Below are 21,961 nucleotides of genomic sequence, written 5' to 3' on the forward strand. Positions count from 1 at the left end.
TTTGGACTTAAAAACTAAAGATATGCATTTTAATTCTCTCATGGAGTATACACGGTTCTTCTTCGAGTGATTACTCATATCGATTCCAATTAGGGTGTGTGTGCGCCATGTGCACAGTCATCGGAAAGTTTTGCCCCTAGCAGCACCCATTGGTTTGGCTGTGGGGCCCCCTAGAGTGGCACCTCCAAGGCAGACCGTCGAGTCCGGTACCGTTGAACTCCCCAAGCCAGGTGACTGAGGAGGTGGAACTGCAGTCCACCCCGGACACCTTTGAGGCCACAAGATACTTGTTTGCCACGACAGCGCCAAGGTCCCCAGTCCTCCGTGCCAAGCCTCCAGTGCCACAACGTATGGCTCCATCTTGAGGCAAACCGGCAATGCTTTGTCCTTCAGTATCGCCAGCAGAGGCAAGATACCGCTCTGAGTCCCAGCACCACTCGGACTCATGGCACCGGTCAGATTCGCGGCACAGGTCCAAGTCACGCCAGCGCTCCGGATCGCAGCACCAATCCCCGTTGCACAGCAAGTCCCACTCCTGGCTCCGGTTGCCTTGGCACCGGTCAGCATCTCTGTGCAGACCCCACTCACAGTACCACTCCAGGTCCAGTCTCGTAGCACTGCTCCCCAGCCCAGCTCCGCACCACCCTGGCCATCATGGTCCCAGTCCCTGTCTTCGGAGGCGGGGTCCAGACACTCGCCGCAGGGCCGACACTGGTGAGCTCATAGAAGGCCTGATGTGGGTGCAGGGCCATGGCCTTTGGAGTGGCAGGGATCAGTGCAGTAGCTATTTTGAACCCCCATGGATGTACCACCAAGCCCAGGGCACCCAATCTAAAGGTTCCCATTCAGTGGTGTCCAAACCAAGGGTGCTGGAGGCATCGGCCAGTCGCCCCACCCCAAGGGTGCTAAGGTTGTACCGACCACACTACCTCCCCTGGAACCAACCCCCGTTCCTGGGCCAGATCCCAGGGTGGTTGACCAAGATGTAGAGGCAGAGCAGGAGGCCCCAGGGACCGGAAGGGGCAGGAGGAACCCGTGTCCTCCCTGGATGAGGCGTTTGCGGGAAACTCCGCCTCGGGGCCGCCCCCATAGACAACTGTGCCCACCAGGACCTCCTATGCAGGGTGGCACAGAGCATGGGTCTACAGGCCAAGGAGGTGGTAGAGTCAGAGGCCCCTCTGGTTGACATCTTGGCCCCGGAAGGCCCATCAAGGGCGGCTCTACCCCTTATCAAAACTATCCAGGCCAACGCAAAGATCATTTGGCAGACCCCAGCCTCTATCCTTCCCACCACAAAGAGTGTGGAGAGGAAATACTTTGTCCCCTCTAAGGGGAAATACCTTTTCACATACCCGCAACCTTGCTCTTTGGTGGTGGCTACGGTGAACGAGAGGAAGAGGCAGGGAGAGCAAGCCCCAGCACCTAAGTTGAAGGACTCCAAGCACCTGGATCTGTTCAGGCGCAAGATGTACTCCACTGGGGGTTTGCAACTCAGGATTGCCAACCAGCAGGCAATCCTGAATAGATAGTTTCAATTCCCAGAGCTCTATGCTGAAATTTAAGGAGCAAAATCCAGGAAGGAATTCAGAGCTATTGTTGAGACGGGCAAGGCAGAGGCACAAACCTCTTTACAGGCCTCACTGGACACTGCTGAGTCGGCGACATGCACCTTGTCCTCCAGAATTGCCATGCAGCATAGCTCACAGTTGCAGGCGTTGGGGCTTCCGCCCGAGGTCCAACAGACCATGCAGGACCTGCCTTTTGATGGGACGGCCTGTTTGAGGAGCAGATGGACTCCAGGCTGCCCAGCCTAAAAGACGCCTGGGCAACTATCAAATTATTGGGCATGCATACCCCAGCAACCCAACACAAACATTTTAAGCTGCAGCAACAGCAGCAACGCTCCTATCCTCCTTGGCTGAGGCAGGATTTCTATAGGAGAAGAGGCAGGAACAGCAGGCGCAAGCCTTTCCACCCCTCATCTGGGCAGGGCCAAGGCCTGACCAAACCCTCATCAGGTTCAAAACAGGCCTTTTGAAGGTGTGCCTGAGGATGGCACATCAGCCATGACCCCGGATCCTTTCCCTTGTTTCCTGAATTATCTGTCCCACTTCTGCTTGGTCCCAAATAACATCAGACCGCTGGGTCCTTAGCACAGTAAAAGTGGGATATTCTCTACAATTCTGCTCCTCCCCCCCTTCCCCGTCCCTCTTCAGGGACCCTTCTCACGAGCAACTCCTTATCCAGGAGGTGTGGGCACTCCTCGCCGGAGGAGCTCCTCAGTAGCTCAGGGGCAAGGGATTCTATTCCCAATACTTCCTAATTCCCAAAGCCAAGGAGGGCCTCAGACCCATTCTAGACTTGCAAGGCCTCAACAAATTCATGGTAAAGTTGAAGTTCTGCATGGTCTCCCTGAACTCCATCATTCCGTCTCTGGATCCGAGAGACTGGTATGCCACCCTCGACCTCAAGGACGCTTACTTCCATATATCCATACGTCCTGCGCACAGACTGTTCCTCCCTGTAGCCCATAGGATCATTTTGCTAGCTATTATATCCTACTAATCCAGCCACCTGTATCAAATACACGTCCCAGTCACGCTGCTGCTGTTCCCAGACCTGATCACCCAGGACCATGGTCATCTTCGTCACCAAGACCTCCAGTCTCTCCACCTCACGGCCTGGAAGCTTCATGGTTAAACCGCATGGAGCTCCCGTGCTCCGTCAGGGAAGTGCTACTCAGTAGCAGGAAGCCCTCCACTAGGGCCACCTATCTGGCAAAGTGGAAGAGGTTTACAATCTGGTGCTCCCAGGCCCCCATTCCTCTCATCCTGGACTATCTGTTACACCTTAAGCAGCAAGGCTTCGCTGCCACTTCCATCAAGGTACACCTAGCAGGTATCTCTGCATTCCACCCAGGAGCAGCTGGGTGCTCCCTCTTTACCAACCCCAGGGCTGGCCGCTTCCTCAAGGGCCTGGAGTGTCTGTACCCACAGGTTCGGCAGCCAATACCTGCATGGGCCTCAACCTGGTTCTCTCCAAACTGATGGGGCCCTCCTTCGAACCGTTGGCAACCTGCTCGCCCCTTTATCTATCACAGAAGGTTGCCTTCCTAGTTGCCATTACTTTGGCAGGATGGGTTTTGGAGCTCAAGGCCCTCACCTCTGACCCTCCATACACGGTCTTTTTCAAGGACAAGGTGCAGCTTAGGCCTCACCCAGCTTTCCTTCCAAAGGCTGTGTCACAATTTCACTTTAACAAGAAAATTTTCCTGCCTGTGTTTTACCCCAAACCGCATGCAAGCAGTCAGGAGAATACACTCCACTCTCTAGACATTCGCCGGGTGCGCGCCTTTTACATCGAACACATGAAACCATTCCGAAAGTCGAACCAGCTATTTGTGGCAGACCAAATGAAAGGCCTCCCAGTCCCGCTGCAGAGGATCTCATTGTGGATTACCTCCCGCAACCACACCTGCTATGAATTAGCCAATGTTCCAGCCCCGGCTCTCATGGCTCACTCCACAAGGCATCATCGATAGCATTTCTGGCCCAGGTGCCAATCCAAGAGATCTGCAGGGTGGCAATGTGGTCTTCAGTGCATACCTTTGCCGCTCACTATGCCATGACCCAGCACACTAGAGACGATGCAGCCTTCGGCAGGGCAGCGCTCCAGTCTGTGATTCCATAACTCTGACCCCACCGCCTAGGTAAGGCTTGCGAGTCACCTATTGGAATCAATATGAACAATCACTCGAAGAAGAAAAATAGTTACTCACCTTCTCGTAACTGTTGTTCTTTGAGAGGTGTTGCTCACATCCATTCCAAACCCAGCCACCTTCCCTTCTGTCGAAGTAACTGGCAAAAAAGAACTGATGAGGTGCCGGGTCGGCATGGTCATATATTGAGTACCATGGAGGCGCCACTCCAGGCGGCTCCGCAGCCGACCCGACAGGTGCTGCTAGGGGAAAAAACTTTCCGATGACTGTGCACGCGGCACGCATACACCCTAATTGGAATGGATATGAGCAACACATCTTGAAGAACAAGAGTTATGAGAAGGTGAGTAATCATTTTTTTCCTTCTGAAACTTAAAAAAATTTTCTATGGTCTCTTCTCACAAAGAAGGGCACTCTCTTGCTAATCAAGCTTTCAATTTCACTATACATTAGCAATGAAATTAATGGAACACTCAGTTCCAGGTATTCTTTCCTTATCACCACCATGTTTACGGATCGGATTTATATTATTTGCTATAGCATAGTAAAAAGTGTTTATGTATTGCAGTGGCTCCTAAAGGCACCAGTCAGGGATCAGGGTCCCATTGTGCTAGGCACTATACAAACAACCAAAAGATGATCGCTACCCTAAAGATCTTAAAATCCAAGTAAGTATAAGTTAAGAGACAACAGCTGGATACAGATGTTAGCAGCACAAGATAAAATGAGACTATTATGAACAGTTGTACGCAGAGATGACCGGAAGAGGACCTCTGTATAAGCGCAAAAGCTTCTCTCTCTCTCACCAAAAGAAGTTGGTCCAATAAAAGATATTACCTCACCCACCTTGTCTCTCATTATGAACAATGTCATAAGCAGTGGTCACAGCACACCTGCTGCCTATCCATTTTCATGATGTTTTGTACCTTTCAGTGCATATACAGCATTTTCTAAGTTTATCTAGATACCACAGAATTCTAATAATGCCTAAAACTAACCAGATTTTACTTACGCCATGCTAAATGATGGTTTAGCATCCTGATCAGAGAGAGATGCAATGGTATGCTGAGGAAAACCTTAGGAGCCAAGAAAAATATTACATCACTATATGAATTGGTAACATACAACAAACAATTTCCTATTTGAGTGGAGAAGTTAAAAAGTTAGAGGTTACTGTTTAAAATATTTCGTGTTATTACAGAAGTCAATGCACCGTTTCCTAGATACTAAATCCATCATGAGTGTTCTCTTCCTACTTCTGCCTCCAAATCCTGTATTGCATCACCTTACAAAAACATTTTTTTTCCCCACTTAGAGTGAAACTGACAAACCCCAATTTTTTTGGCAAACAATTACAGAAAAAATTAGGTGAGATAGTAGAGAAGGAGAAAGAGCAATGTATTAAAGGGAACTATGGTTCAAGTCAGAAATTAAAGGGAACTAATTTAATGTTCAGACTTCAGAGACGTGATCCGTTTGAGTGCAGTGTGATGGTTAATACAATATTTTCTGGAGGTCCTAGGTAGCTTCCAGTCCACCTGTGGTAATTATTTTTATAGCTCATCTCAACCAAGGAGATAGTTTTTCTTATTACTGTTCCACTGATTAGACTGAAAAAACAAAAGCTTAAATCGTTTAATTATAAGGATGATTACACACAAATGTCTACTCTGTGTGTATTTAGTCACTTTGACGAATGAAAATAAAGTTGTTTTAAAATGGGAAACAAGTCTGTACAGAGGCACAGCAGCAGAACACTGTGCTGCTACTTAGCTTCAGGCTCACACTCCTTCCGAATTCTTTTTCTATCACAAGGAAGCAAAGGAGCTCATTCCAGTTGTTAGAAAGGAACAAGCTGACAAGATTTCTCCTAATATATGCCCAATCAGTTAATCACAGCAATACGGGCATGAATTTAAAAGGCTTATGGATTTTGGCCTAGGTACAGAAGGCAGTCATCATGATAAAATGGCAAATAGAAATACAAATGGAGAGGCACACTTTTTAGATTTATCTTAATATTTTACATATCACATTTTTCCACTACCGCACAAAGAAATATTGTGTAAGATTTGTTACTACCCACTTAAAATGGAGTTTGGTCTCTTTTTTGTTTCAATTTAAATAGCTAAATGGTTTGTAGGTATATTGTTAAATATGTTAAAATCCAGTTTGCTAAAAGTGAAAAATTAAAGTGAAAACAATTATGCATCAATATGTTTTTCAGATTTCAAACAGCTTCCTTGTTCATATCACTTTAATACAGAAGACACAAAAGAGGATGTTACACCAAAGATTCTTAAATCTTGCACTTAAAATTTAATAAATCAAGATCCTACCCATTCGAATAAGGGAGCATTCAGAACTTGAACTGGCAGGTGGAGGGCTAATATGATGCATCAGCAGCTCCTTATAGTGGCTTTCATCTAAAATTACATGGTATGTTCCTACCATGGAGAAAGAAAATGCATGACACTCTGCTGACTCATTTATTAAGAATAGGTAAACATCACAATCATAATACCTGTTCAAATAAAGTATGGATAGTTTTACTGAGATCAGAACCATGAACAAGAAAAAAAAACAACTGGAAAATCAAGTTTAGGCAAAACTTGAAAACAGTTTAAGCAAAAATGTATAATGCTAATAGTGCAAAATATATGGGATGTTACCTATAGTTACTACATATTTTTTTTTAAATATACAAGTATGACTGTGTACCTCTAAAAAGTTAGATAGTGAGAGCCTACCTTTCCCTCTCCACACTAACTGATACAATGCAATTTTTTTCCAACTCACCATTGTAGTCACTAATGGTAATATATGTTTAACAACTTTAATATGATACAGTTTGCCTACAGACTTTTTCAGATATCCTTATTTCTTTAATCATCTCTCTTCCAAATCAGCAACTATAGTTACATATCAAATTTACTGAATTTGTATGACTTCTTTAAACAGAGGGAGCAATTATGAAATATTCTCTTAACACAACAGTATGGTAAAAATAAAATACATCCTCTTTAAACATCAGAATTTATTTTTAAAAAATTGTCAAATCTTTCAGACTTACTTTTAGACTTAAATGACTACTACTGACATATGTTCAGAATCAGTCTATATACTTACCACCCGTTTCTCGGGCAAGTACAGTACAAACTCGAACTTCAGCAGATAGGCCGATGACAGATACTCTGATCTTAACTGCCTTTAAACACTTCACATAGAAAAACAAAAACCACCCAAATGCATCAGCAGAACTGAAAACTGTAAAAGGTATATACATTTTCAATTTAAAAGTAATCACAAAAATGATGCATCAACAACATTTTTTTAAAAAAATACTAATTCTTCACTTCTATACCTTAATTAGATCATAGATATTAGATGGATCACACGTTGTCAGGCTACTGAAGATAATCAAAACCTCTCTGCTTGTATGTCCTGGCATGTGCCTATAGAAGGTAAAAAGATGTATATTTAAATTAGCTATAAATTAAGAATATAACAATTACATACACGTATGTTGAAGTTTGATGCTGTGGCTTTTTAAGAATCCCCAAGAGTAACATTTCCTAGTACTCAGTTGTACAAAATTCAGAAAAACACATGGCTAATGCCCACAAACACCAAAGAATGCTGTAAATCCTCAGAGAGCTGCTCCCACAATAAGGTCATACTTTTCCAAAATCTAACCTACTGAAATAACCCTTTCAGTTGATGGCTTGTTATAGTTCTTGAAGTTATCCCACCACAGTCCTCCAGGGAAAAATTAGATTCAGTCTGACACCACCATAACAAATCGAGCATTTTTCTTTTTTTTAAAACATTATTCTGTGGCCAATTCAGAGATGCAAATCTATGACATCTTTCACAGAGAGCGGGTCCTCAAAGTTTCCAGTGTCTTTCTATCTCTCTCACTTCCACATATCAAAATACAGCAAATGCTTTAAGATAATATTTTTTCTTTTCAATTCCCTATAGAAAAAAATTACTATCAACTCAGACAACAACCTTCTTGTCTTTCTTTTTGAGGCTTTTAACAATTTAGAACCACTCTAACTAGCCGTCCTAGTAGCTTACTGAAATGTCCACCACCACCTTTACTCTGTCATTGTTCTTGGCCTTTCTTGCTCACCTGTCAGACTCTCCCTCAAACATCCATTCTTTCTCTCATGCCACTTATTTACCATGCAAGCTCCCTCCCAGCAAAAATCTAAAACGCTACTATTTTAAAACTCACTTTTCACGTGAAACATACAAAACTCAGCCAGATGACCTTGGCACAGGTGGTAAGCTGTGACTGTTCCTCTTCCCCCTCCTTCCTTTTCTCATACCTTTAACTAACCCCCACTCCTGCCATTCCCCCCGACCCTACCTCTACAGTCAAATTAAAAATAAATAGTTAAAAATAAAAAATAGGAAACTAACAAAACTGATGGTATTTCATCATCCTGTTCATTTACCTGTCTTCTATATTCCAATTTCCAAACCTTCATCTGTTATTAGATTTTAACCTTTCTAGGACAGGGACTATTGTCTTCAGCTGTGTTTGTACAATACCCAGCACAATGGGGCTTGGATCCTGAGTGGGGCCTTTACACACTATTATAATTAAAAAATAATTCATCAACTGCTCCTTTTGCTACAGTAACCCAAGTTCCATTTGTCCTAGCCTCATAGTCGAGTTCATTAAAACCATTCCTACAGACCATTACTTACACCACTTTTCCATTTGACTTTACAGTTTTGGATTGCTCCATGAAAAGTCTGTTCATATCTGAGGAGCTGAGCCACATACTATGCAGAAAACAAATTTTAATATGTTCTTTGCTTTAATGGATATGCAGTTAAAAGTTCAAAATCTGCACTTTTCAGCTCTTTGCATGTAATAGCTGTGGTCTTGACTACCTCTTCAAAGAACAGAATGAAATCCTATACACAAATACTCAAAGTGTTAATTTTGGCAGTAACTGTTTCTCTAAGATGCTGAAACAGAGTTAACCAAAAGACAAGGGGACATTTGATATTTATATTATAGATATCTAACAGTTATGTTTTGTTTATATGTTTTGATAAATACTTTGTGCTCTTATAGAGACAGAAAAACAAAGTTCCCCACTTCTTACTAATATTAAATAATGCTTCCAATTTTTCCTAACAACAATTACATACTCCCATCTGAACAGCAGCATAAACAGGTTTTTGTCTGGGAATATTAAATGCTTTGTTATTTTTAAATGACAATTATGTTGTCTGTGCATTGTACAAAGCAGAAGTTAGTTATCTGTATTGCAATAACACCTCAAGGTATCTCAGAAGGATCAGTGCAGCACTGTGCAAGGCATTACTCCCAAACACAAATACACTCCCTGCCACAAAGAGCTTACAATCAGCGTTTTATCAGTTTCTGTTGTTCCAAAAAGAATGAAACCTATAATAACCTACATATACTAACTTTAAAGTCTGCATGGCCAAATTTAAAGAGTTATACAGAGATGGTTCTCCATGGCAGGTCAGATCTACAGCTTTCTTCAGAGCAGTTGTATGCTTTCTTGGGTTTCCTATAAGTAAAAACAAAACTCACCTGAAATGGTAAGATTAAAAAACAACCTCCCCCCCCCCCCCCCCCAAAAAAAAAAACCCTTACAATTGTAAATTTTTCCATTAATTTATACTGATACAGTATGAAATACATAAACAAAATATCCTAGTGTGAACTGTATCACAAATTTTTAGTAACAATACTATTTAGTACTTACATTGTCCTTTACATCCTCAACACACTGTACAAACATTAAATCACTCCCAAAGCACCTAAACAAGGTAGTAGTTATCCCAATTTTACAGATGGCTTAGTAGACAAGGAGAGGTTAAATGATTTGCCTGAAGCCACACAGTTTGTTAGTGGTAGAACATACATTAGAAATCAAGAGTTCCTGTTTTTCAGCCTCATCTCTAATCCACTAGATCATAAGGCCTCCATTAACTACAATTACAAAGTTAAAACAGATAACAAGGAGAGAAAGAAAATAACCAGTATCGGAAAAAAGGTGTTTTTCATATGATGATATTTGAAATATTGATGAGGGAGAAATATGAGAAGGCTGTTCCAAACGGGAAGAGCTCCTAGAAGACGGCTCTCGCACTGAATCATGAAAATGTATATAAAAGAGGAAGTTGGTGAGAGAGGAAAAAAAGAGAGAGCAGAAAGCGCAGACAATAGAGAAATTCATGTGTTGGCACTCAATACAAATTACATGCACAAAGTTATCAAGAGAAAATCAATACTGAAATTTGATTTCTGCTCTTAAAACATATGTATATTTATATTCCTAAGCATAAGTAGACTCCCTGACCAATCAGAAGCTTATCTCAAAACAGACTACAATCCTGCAATTAGATCCACTAACATGGACTCCTACACCTTTCTGGCGCTCTACTAACTTCATTAGGGTCTGCCTGTATGGAACAAGTTGCAAGATCAGGGCTGTAGAGTGCAACAGTTATAGTGATGACAATGATTCTCTAATACAAAAGGATACTTCTTTCCTACCTGAAAGTTCTGTCAGCTTTTCAGCTCTTTTACTCTTAGTTACAATTATACCAATCTGCAAGAAATAGTTTTATTAGTGAGTTATCATCAATTTGAGCTACATTTTTAGTATACCCTGTGTGTTGTTATATAGATCTTTTTGGATCAGTGCTTACAATACCCACATATTTCTCTGCAGCCTTTCTTTGCAAGCACAGTAATTTAAAACCAGCTCTCACCTTGAGATACAGGAAATTACTAGCACAACTCCCTTTGTATTAAGATGAAAATATATTCTTAATTCTTCACTCTATTGGTACCCCTAACCCCTAAGGACTAAAATGTCTCTTTATATCCTTTTTCTGGCATTAAGAATGCAATTCCAAATCCTAATTGTGTTAGCATTTGTACTTCAGAAAACTGTAAATCAATATTCAATTGAATTCTCATCCTCACCATTTAAGAGGGAAAAAAACATTACACAAGATCAGGGGAGAAAGAGGAAAAGACTACTAATATTAATTTAAAATAATCTGTTGAAAAATGTTTAATTAAAATTAAATGAAAACTTCAAAATAGTTCTTCCAACTTTGTTTTCAGACAACTGCTTAATCAGTAACAATGAATCTGGTTTCCAACAATACCTACCTGACTAATAGGATTTTGGTCAAAGTATTCTTCAACAAAATATTCCAATAACTATAAAAAAGGTTGAGTATTAAGATAATTAAACACATCAGTCATTTCATATCTGTTAAAATGACAGTACTTATAAAACCATTTAGAACCTTTAAACATGCCCCATCCTCGCACCCTCCACCCGAGACACTCCTTGGGTGCACAGTACCTTTCAGAAACTTTAGAAAAATCTCAGCTTACATTAAGTACATGGTAACTATACTAGTGCTATTTCTGCAGCAAATTTAAAATAGATCTAACAGCATTAGTTAGAATTAAGACAACAGCTGAAATTTTAGTCTGTAATACAGATCAGTGGCAATGATTACTGACTTATTTTCTGCAACCAATAATCTTGTTAACAGAAATTAAGGTCCCAATCCTGAAAATGGCTGTGTACACACATTTAACTTTAAGCATGTGTGTACACCAATGAAGTCAATGTTTGCAGGAAGAGATCAGGGACTAAGTCATATTCAGCCAAACTTATTCTACCTTCCATATGACTCAAATTCACTAACCAAAACTAAGCAGTATTTTGGTTAACACATGGAAGATTAGAGTTATTTTGAACAGAGGGTCTTCCCCATTCACACAAAAGAAATATTGATAATTACTTAATTTTTAAAAAGATATGAAGTTTAAACAAAGTGTGTTCCCCTAATTCACACCAAGGACCTTACATTATCTATACTTCTGAACACATGGAAGATATTACAGCAGTGGTGGGCAACCTGCAGCCAGCATGCGGCCCATCAGGTAATCTGATTGCGGGGCGCAAGACATTTTGCTGACATTGACTATCCGCAGGCACAGCCCCCCGTGGCCACAGTTCGCCGTTCCCAGCCAATGGGAGATGCGGGAAGCAGCGGGCCGCAGGAACATGCTGGCTGCTGCTTACCGCAGCTTCCACTGGGAACCACGGCCACTGAGAGCTGCAGGGGGCCGTGCCTGCAGTAAACATCAGCAAAATGTCTTGTGGCCTGCAATCAGATTACCCTGATGGGCCACAGGTGGTCCACCACTGTATTAGAGGAAAAAGAGAAAAATGGAGTATTTGATTCAGCAAAATGTGAAAGTTTTTCCTACGTTAGCTAAAATTGTTGCAATAAATACAGCACATAATAAAATGTTTTATTTGTATAGGCAATCAGAAACATACACATTTTAAAACATAATTTTAATGCTTAGTGTTGTCAGGGCAACATCTTATCTCCATCAAGTTCAGTCCTCTGTAGTTAGTCATACCTATCTAAACTGGAGTAAGTCACTATCACAGACTCAATCAGGACCTATGAAGCATATTTTCAGCACAAAAAATTAAAAATTTATTTTTAAGAAGTGCAAAGTATATTTGTTCTCTTTCCACTGCATGCTGTGGGTGATACCTCACAGTCTGCCAACTCTCAAGTTCTTTGTATGGCACTTCCTGTTATTTAAACTTCTCCACAGCCCTCCTAACATAATTATTACTACTACTGTAGTGCCTAATGATGCCAAACAGCCCCATTGTACTAGCTACTGTACAAAATAAACACAAAGACAGCCTTTACCGCACAGAGTTTGAAACAGTGTTTCCCAAATCAGTGGTCCCAACCCACCAGTGGATTACAGGAATGTTCTAGACGGATCACCGCAACCAGGGCCAGACTAACCCATCACTGCACATACACTTTCATACACTTCTCCCAGCTTGGTGAAAGTGGGGGGTTGGAGAGCAAGCCCACCCCATATTCATCCCACAGCAGCAGCTCCTCTCCCATGGGGCTGAGCCCAGCTCCCTACTCCAGGTGTTGCAACTTGGTACCTGGGATTGCAGTCTCACCCACGCAAATTTGGTCACCATGGAGGGGAAGCAAGGCCAAATTTGAGAGAGAAGTGCTGTGCCCCAGTGCACCAGGGCACAACATCTGGAGGGGGACACACCCTAGATAGGAGTTGCCACTGCGGGATCAGTGCATGGTGGACTCACTCTCCAAACGTGCCCTTCCTCTCCTAGTCCTCGCACTAGGCCAGGATTAGGGTTGCAGTGCCAGAGCAGAGAGTGCATATATGTAATGGTGGGTTACAAAAGGGGAAGGAAAAAAAAGATCAAATGCTGTTGGTGCCTTAGTACGAAGTCTGGGAATCACTGATCTATAGTTTGGAAAATATGCAAGACAAACAACAGACAAAGAGGGAAGAGGCAGATGGGAGCATTAACATAAGTATTAGTCAAAGGTAGTTGCAATCCTCTTCAAGCCCAGATGGATATGATCTGCAGACATCACAACAAAGGAAGATGAATATACTTTTGATAAAATAAATACCTTTAAGGTACACGTAAGCCTGTTAGGTTTTAAATCTTGGTCCTCCATAGTTCTTGATCCATCTACCACCACATAAAGGTGACGCATCTGAATCATAATCATAAAGGATATTAATTCCACAAATTCTTGGTCTGAAACAAACAAACTTTTAGAACTCACATCAAACATGTTTATAAGACAGTAATTTAAAATAACTGCTGTTTATTTCAAGTAAATTAAATAGACAATATGTATAGCCTTCTCTGTCACATTGGCAATATTTAGAGTACGGAACAGCATAATGGCCTTTACGGATTCTTTGTTGGCTGCTGATTAAAGAGGTTAAGTTCTTCTCCATCATCCCTTTACAATGTGAGCAGAGATCTTCTCCTGATAAATGATCACTGTTCTCATCCTCTCTCAAAAGATGGATTATGGAATAATAATATTTTGTATTTATATCATCACTTCAACTGAGAAAGTCAGTGTTTTACAAATCAATCAGTTCTCACAGCTGGTTTGAATTAAGCTAGTACCATTATGCCCATTTTACATATTGGGAAACAGACTCCAAGAGGTTGTGTGATTCAACTGTATCACAAAGCAGGCCCTACCAAAAGAAATAGAACCCAGGTCTCTTGAATATCAGACACTTTCAATATTTAGCATACCACACACCAACTCATGAAAGTCAAAACAATTGTCTGTTGGGACAGAAAGAAACCTCAAGCTCATGCACATCAAGTCAGTAAAAATATTTCTTAGATTTGATGCCACTGTTTTCTGAAGAGGGAAAACCACTTCATTACAAATAATCTCAGGCACAACAAAACTAGATCTAACAGTCAAGGAGAATATATAAACATACCATTCCAAGTCTAACTTGCCCATGGTGTTCAAAGATTCTGTTAAAAATACAAAAGAATTTGAGCTAAGACTATAACATGGGATTCTAAAACAGCATCAATAATTAAGGCCAATCCTACAGTTACATGACATGCTAAATTACCATTAACATCAATGCATTTAAAAGGGATGAAAGATTAGGTTCTAAATATGCATACAACTAGGGCTGTGAAAAACCGTGGAGCACAGAGGCTCAGTAAAAAAAAACAGTAGAGTCTTATCAAATTTTAATGGAGTTATTTGTTTTGAACTTCTTTGCCACTCTGAAGTATTTACACAAACATAATATATTTGAAAGTTTGGGGGTTTTTTGCCTTAACATCTGTGAATGAAAAGCACTAGGCAAATATCCAGCCAGTCCAATAATGAACAGATTAAAATAATCTGTATATCAATATTTTGTTAGATGGCATACAAAGATGGATTCTGCTATTTACATTCAGTTGTCTAGTTGCAGCACACTGCACTACCGAAGAAGTGAGGTTTTAACGTACGAAAGCTTATGCCCAAATAAATCTGTTAGTCTTTAAGGTGCCACCAGGCTCCTTGTTGTTTTTGTAAATACAGACTAACACGGCTACCCCCTGATACTTGACACATATAGAATATAAGTTTAGGACCCAATTTCTTTGGGAGCAGAGATATGAACTACCCAGTATCAATACCCTTAAACAGGTTGAAGAGAAATCTCAAAGTACTCTTTCTGGCACAATTAAGTACAGATAGAACTATGGAAGGGGAGGCTGAATCTAAGACACAGAATGTGGGAAAAAAGGGGAAAAGAGAAAGTATGTTTACTTATAAATATTGCAGTATGTTTAATCTATCCTATGAGGACAATTTTTTCTCAGTGTAATTCCTTTGACTTCAACGTAGTCACTCCAGAGATGAGCTTTTCCTAATGTGTTCCCTGGGCTTTAGAACTTCAGAACTGACTGCTTACCTTTTTCTCTTAGCCTTAAAAAGAATGTCCTCTATAGTTGCTTTCAGTGACCCAGATTCATCTTCTTTGAGAACCTCCCTACAATGAACAATTTATTACATAAAAGTTAGATTACATTCTCTCTCTTAAAATAAAATAATTAATAAAACAAAGCTTACCATGTTCTTTCATAACCTCCTTCCCAGCGTTTGGTTCTTTCAGGCTCGTCATCCATGTCTGTCTGTCTGTCCAAAACTGCTTACTTACAATACTGTTAGGGACAATGATTACATCCTTATAAACAAAGGTATTTTGATAAATTCTGTCTGATTACGTGCCACAGAACATTGGAACTAATACAATGCATCAGTCTCTGTGTTGACAATAAAAATGTGACTTAAGATGCTGAATTACTTTTGTCAAAACCAGGTCCCCAGTCAATACTAACGTGCAGGTAGCCCTCTGCCCTGTGCATGGGTGAGCTCCTGAGCGAAGCGGTGAGTGTACAACAGCTGAACAACGCCGCGCCCGCGGAACACGTTCCGTGCGTTTATTGTGACCGGCTAGTTTTTAAGTCAATGACGCTCACTCCCACGCCCCACAAAGGGGAGGGCAGGGCTGTGATTTAAAGCAAATTAACTTTCCTAGAGAGCCAAAGGGGGTCCCGAGAACTAGAGGCGGGGCCAGTCTGCCTGGCGCCGTTACCCGGGGCCCCAGGGAGAGGCGGGGCGGGGCCGAGGCTGCTGGCCCGGGGGCCTGTGCGCAACTCTACTTTCCCTCCGCCCCGACCTGCTCCTGCCACCCGCGCGCCCCGCTCTCCCAGGCCGGCCAAGGGCGTCAACGCAGCCACTGCGGCGTCGGGGCGACGCGCGGATCCGACCGCACGCCGCTGACCTGCCAGGACCGAGCTCGAGCTCCCCGTGGCAAACTCTCGGAACCAACCCCCGCTAGGTGCGTTGCAATTCGTCCGACCGGCGCGCTGGGCCGCGAGAGGAACGTTCCGGCTTCAGGAAGGGCCGGCCTGGAACGGGGCAGGGAGTGGTGCCCGGCCCCCGGGGGGAGCTACACGGGGGTAACACAGGGAACACCTCTCCCTCCAGCCGCGCCCCGGCCGGGCTGACCCTGCGTCCAGCCCGTTACTGTACGAGGCGGTTGTCGTGTATCGGCCCCAGCCGGCAGCCCACAGGCGCTGCCCGAGCTACACGGGACCCTAGCACTGTCCGGACTGAGCTGCGGCCCAGCGCGGGGGCATGTGGTGTCCGCGCTCCTATCTCCCCGGGCCCTGCTCGGCCCGGGAGGAGACGACTCTGAACCTGGCCCCAGACCCCACTGGGCTGGACGCTTGCAACTGGCTATGGCAGGGGTATTGTGCTAGGCTCTGCAGCCTCCACTGCTGGCCGCCGTCAGCCAGAGACAGGACTTCGGCTTAGACGGACCCAGGGCCGAAGCCGCGGGACCGGCAGATCACCCCAGAAACGCTGCGTGAGCGCCCCCGCCCGCAGGCATGACACCGAAGGCCTCCTGACTGCCGTGCTTGGGGCGGCAAAAAAACATAGAGCCACCCCTGGATGGACGTTAAGGCGGGTCTAGCCTCGCACTTCCTTGGTTCCTGCCAGGGGAAACTGTCCCCAGACAGAGCTGTCCTCTCTCGTGGCCTCTGAACCTTTGTTCTATTTCACCCATTAAGTTCAAATCTGTCTGCGAGGAGGTAAGAGGAGTTAAGTGGCAGTTGCATAAAGACAAGTTCCAGCTTTACATGAAACACAAATCGCGCCATATCCCAAACCCCTGAAATAATTCAGCACCTGGTTGGTAAACTGCGTGAAACTAAACCCAGACAAGTCAGAGCTGCTGCGAAGAAGAGGGAACTATTTCAAATTATTTGTCACCACCACCATGGCAGATTTGATGAGTACAACACACAATATAGCTAGGAATTAAGAGACACTGAAAAGCTCTGCAACATGTGAAACTCTCCTATTAGGCACCATACATCATCATAAGCACAATCACCTTGGTGCTTTGGTAACTTCATTAGCTTCCAGTGAAATACCAGATTAAGTTTAATGTCCTGGTCTTGACCTTCAAAGCTGTCAAAAGGATTGGACAAGTGGTCTTCAATACTGCCATCAAGCTGTGCTCTGCAAGAACAAAAGTGAGACTAGTGGGAGCTGATACAGCAGCTGATAGTTAGCTGTGATACTCCCTTAAAAGAGCTAAAATTGGGACAAACCTTGCCACTGTCAGAATAAAATACAAGACATCTCTCTGCCATAACTTACAATACTAAGAAATATTTAATAAAAAAAATCCATGTGCTGGGCAAGGAGGTATTTATATCTATAATATTCTCTTGATTAGAGTTTGTAAGGCACCCCAATATTGACTGTCAAGTATCAGGGGGTAGCCGTGTTAGTCTGTATCTACAAAAACAACAAGGAGTCTGGTGGCACCTTAAAGACTAACAGATTTATTTGGGCATAAGCTTTCATGGGTAAAAACCTCACTTCTTCGGATGCATAGAGTGAAAGTTACAGATGCAGGCATTATATACTGACACATGGAGAGCAGGGAGTTACTTTGCAAGTGGAGAACCAGTGTTGACAGGGCCAATTCAATCAGGGTGGATGTAGTCCACTCCCAATAATAGATGAGGAGGTGTCAATTCCAGGAGAGGAAAATCTGCTTCTGTAATGAGCCAGCCACTCCCAGTCCCTATTCAAGCCCAGATTAATGGTGTTGAATTTGCAAATGAATTTTAGTTCTGCTGTTTCTCTTTGAAGTCTGTTTCTGAAGTTTTTTTGTTCAATGATAGTGACTTTTTAATCTGTAATAGAATGACCAGGGAGATTTAACTGTTCACTTACTGGCTTATGTATGTTACCATTCCTGATGTCCGATTTGTGTCCATTTATTCTTTTGCGGAGGGACTGTCTGGTTTGGCCAATGTACATGGCAGAGGGGCATTGCTGGCACATGATGGCATATATAACATTAGTGGATGTGCAGGTGAATGAGCCCTTGATGGTGTGGCTGATGTGGTTGGGTCCTCTGATGGTGTCGCCAGAGTAGATATGGGGACAGAGTAGGCAACGAGGTTTGCTACAGGGATTGGTTCCTGGGTTGGTGTTTCTGTGGTGTGGTGTGTAGTTGCTGGTGAGTATTTGCTTCAGGTTGGGGGGTTGTCTGTAAGCGAGGACTGGCCTGCCTCCCAAGGTCTGTGAGAGTGAGGGATAATTTTCCAGGATAGGTTGTAGATCGTGGATAATGCACTGGAGAGGTTTTAGCTGGGGGCTGTATGTGATGGTCAGTGGTGAATTCATTTGCAAATTTAACACCATTAATCTGGGCTTGAATAGGGACTGGGAGTGGCTGGCTCATTACAGAAGCAGCTTTTCCTCTCCTGGAATTGACACCTCCTCATCTGTTATTGGGAGTGGACTACATCCATCCTGATTGAATTGGCCCTGTCAACACTGGTTCTCCACTTGCAAAGTAACTCCCTGCTCTCCATGTGTCAGTATATAATGCCTGCATCTGTAACTTTCACTCTATGCATCCGAAGAAGTGAGGTTTTTACCCATGAAAGCTTATGCCCAAATAAATCTGTTAGTCTTTAAGGTGCCACCAGATTCCTTGTTGTTCCAATATTGACTGTGGTGGTTAGCACAGCATCTCTACCGAAGACAGACTGATCTAGTTCAGATCCAGAAGTAGCCTTACCCTAGGTCAAATAATAAATCACACAACTGTTAGTCCCCTACTCTAATTACTTGACAAAGATCCAGTCCTCCAAAGACTGTTTATATAGTGTGAATACCCCCAAAATCAGTGGGACTACTCACAGGGTTTAGAGTTCTGTAGGTTCATAAATCTGTAGGATTGGGGCAAAATTCCCATCCACATAGATATAAATTAATCTTGTTTCCCATATAATACTTGGTCATTTGCTATTATTCACATAGTGCCAGATTGGGGAGGTATCATGCCAATTGTTCATAAATAAATTTGTTTCATGGAGAATGTATTGTCAAGGAAGTATGATTTTCCACCAGATTAAAGCACTACTTCTAAAAACACCTGTGTAAATCATCTTTACTTTAGTCATTAACTGAAGTATCTGAGAGGTAGGATTTATACATTAAAATGCAGTATTATGTATAAGCAGGACCGGCGCAACCCATTAGGCGACCTAGGCGGTCGCCTAGGGTGATAACATTTGGGGAGCGGCGGCCGGATCTTCAGCTGCCCCAGTCGGCTGTGGTATTTCGGGGGGTGGGGGGACCTTCCGCCGCTTCTGTCGGGGGTGGTATTTCAGGGGCGGGACCTTCCTCCACCTAGAGCAACAAAAAAGCTGGTGGCGCTCCTGCGTGTAAGTTATTGTACATCTATTTTTTCCGTTTGTTGAATGTTCCCTAATGATACTATTATAGTCTAGAGCAATGGCCCCAAATAGAGTAGTAATACTCTTGTAAGACAGAGAGTCTGTAATTCAGGGGTTCTCAAACTGGTGGGTTGGGACCCCTCAGGGTTTGTGAGATTATTACATGGGGGGTTGCGAGCTGTCAGCCTCCACCCCAAACCCCGCTTTGCCTCCAGCATTTATAATGGTGTTAAATATATAAAAAAGTGTTTTTAATTTATAAAGGGGGGGTCGCACTCAGAGGCTTGCTATGTGAAAGGGGTCAGCAGTACAAAGTTTGAGAACCAGTGCTGTAATTTTTACTTCTACACAGTAGAGTAATATATTTGATATGGCTCTATGACTAATCAACTAATTAATAGAAAAATTTTGAACAAACAAAAAGTTAATCATTTTTACAAATCAAATAGAATCTCAGACTTTGACCTCAGAATGCTTTCCCTGGGGCCAGGAACCTGTTTCACTGGGATAATTTACTTTTTTAGGATTTTTTTGTAATAAAACAGCATTACAAAACCTAGGGACAGTTATTTGACTCCTACATGAAATCTCCCAACATTTATTACATGGAACAACATTATTATGAGTGGGTGTGGTAATTGCTATGAGGAAGAGAAACTGCATTTTTCTAAGGATTTAGTAGTTTCTATTTTTTTAAGTGTCTAAAATAGTCTCTCATGCAAACTCATTGCATACTGTATATGGAAACCCTTAAAAATAATTTAAGGATTCAAACTTCTGAAAATTACTGGCTCCTATATATCTGACAGTTCTTGGTATCAAATAAACTTTAAACCCTTTCCAGATCTTGTGTTCAGGTCACAGGGGCATTTTCTAATAAACTAACCAATATTTCAAGACAGCATGCTCAAGTGGACTACACATGGTTTTAAGCCATTGTAATCCAAGGCTGACTGACAGACTTCAAGATGGTCATATCACTTCTGCTTGTCTTGGTTTCCCTATCTATAAAATGGGGATATTTTCCCCACTTCACAGGGTGAGAGATGTGGACTGAATGCTGTTTGTATAGTACTCCTAAAATACAAGGTGGTGAGTAAGAATTGAGATTACTCTTCATAAAATGGCTGAATCTTAGTAAATTTTAACTTAACAGAAGTGTTCCATTGTTCAAAGAGAAGAATTCTCAACCTATTTGAATATAATTTTATTCATCTTTTAACACAGTAGGAGAACTATCAATAAAGAGTCCTACACCTGGAATCTTCCAGCATTTAAAATCTTGGGAGTGCTTTCACCCAGTGTTTGTGCAGTCCAGTGTTAATGTAAATCCAGAATAGCAATATAGTCTTGCACAAAACAGTCATCACAAGGATTTCCTGGAACGCGACTGTGACACTGCACCCCATATTCTTCATAGTGATATGTGATTATGGCATAATTATGATGTATTGTATGCAAGATAGGTTATGTGAGATATCATTGAAAAGGTTATGATTTACTGAATATGATTATCCTATTTGTATGCATGTATCATTTTTGTATCTGAAGTTAGGAATATTGACTATGCATCTATATTACAAATGTGTTTACACATGGGGAACACCCACTAGACAAAAGGCTCTCAGTCTAGATGGCTGGCTAGGAAGGACCCATTCAGGTTAATGAGCCATTAGGAGAAAACAATAGGCCTTAGAAGGTGAGCCTTCCTGAGGATGCTACAGAAAGCCTCTAAGTTATGGCTGCTGTGACACTAGAGGGACATGTGACCAGAACTCCAGCATGGGAGATCAGTATTTTTCCAGTGGCTGGCTTGGGAACCAAGCTTTGAAACAAAGGGTATATCTACACTGCAAATTTATCAACAAAACTTTTGTCTTTCATGGGTACTTTAAAAAAAAAAATAGCCCCCCTACCCCCATGAAAGACAAAAGGTCTGCCAATGCAAGTGGCAGTGTGAACATGGCTTTGTGGGTAGGAGCACTCTCCTGCGGACAAAGCTAATGCCACTCACAGAGCTAGAAGTATTTTGTCAGCAAAAGTACCGACAAAGAGCCTTTACGTACGCTGACTTTTAGCAACAAGGCTGTATCAACGCAGCCTTTTTGCTAAAACCTGCGTGGTGTAGACAAGCCCAAAGGGTTCCTGCCACATGCAAAAGCTATTGAAGGCAGGGGAGTGACATCATCGTGGTTCTTCTCTGACTCCCCACCCAAAGACTCCTGGAAACACCTGAGGAACAAAGACTCAACTGGGGGAAGTGCTGGACCCAAGCTAAAGCGTCACCTGGTGACTCCAAACTGTAAGCAAGTGCAGCTTACCCCTTACGAATCTGCAGCCTGCTTGTATCATTACTTAGGGTGAAGATTTGCTATTCATATCTGATCTATGTAGGATATTAAGCTTAATTTGCATGTTTTGTTTATTTGCTAGGTAATCTGCTTTGATCTGTTTGCTATCCCTTACAAACACTTAAAATCTCTCTTGTAGTTAATAAACTTGTTTTTGCTTTGCCTAAGACCAGTGTGTG

The 21,961-nt window shown here is 42.5% G+C and overlaps 1 protein-coding gene across 10 annotated transcripts in view; it reads right to left on the reverse strand.

Moving 5' to 3' along the window:
- GTF2H2 (general transcription factor IIH subunit 2) overlaps positions 1–16,082 on the reverse strand; it is a 25,528-nt gene extending 9,446 nt beyond the window's left edge. For 2 of the 10 annotated variants that reach the window (XM_005288213.5, XM_042855895.2), the window contains exons 1-12: positions 15,942–16,082; positions 15,227–15,318; positions 15,069–15,146; positions 14,088–14,124; positions 13,241–13,327; positions 10,902–10,952; positions 10,275–10,329; positions 9,177–9,282; positions 7,083–7,173; positions 6,848–6,935; positions 6,058–6,165; positions 4,731–4,794 (exon numbers count right to left, since the gene is read on the reverse strand). In XM_005288213.5, the coding sequence (XP_005288270.1) occupies positions 4,731–4,794; positions 6,058–6,165; positions 6,848–6,935; positions 7,083–7,173; positions 9,177–9,282; positions 10,275–10,329; positions 10,902–10,952; positions 13,241–13,327; positions 14,088–14,124; positions 15,069–15,146; positions 15,227–15,282 (821 nt within the window). In that variant the 5' untranslated portion in view covers positions 15,283–15,318; positions 15,942–16,082. Of the gene's footprint in view, positions 1–3,605; positions 3,728–4,730; positions 4,795–6,057; positions 6,166–6,847; positions 6,936–7,082; positions 7,174–9,176; positions 9,283–10,274; positions 10,330–10,901; positions 10,953–13,240; positions 13,328–14,087; positions 14,125–15,068; positions 15,147–15,226; positions 15,319–15,461 lie in introns of all 10 variants that reach the window. The other 8 variants (XR_010602201.1, XR_010602202.1, XM_005288212.5 and 5 more) reach the window with 8 other exon arrangements.
- Between the last annotated feature and the right edge of the window lie 5,879 nt (positions 16,083–21,961).

This window comes from Chrysemys picta, chromosome 6, assembly GCF_011386835.1.
Source record: "Chrysemys picta bellii isolate R12L10 chromosome 6, ASM1138683v2, whole genome shotgun sequence".
Lineage (NCBI taxonomy): Eukaryota > Metazoa > Chordata > Testudines > Emydidae > Chrysemys > Chrysemys picta.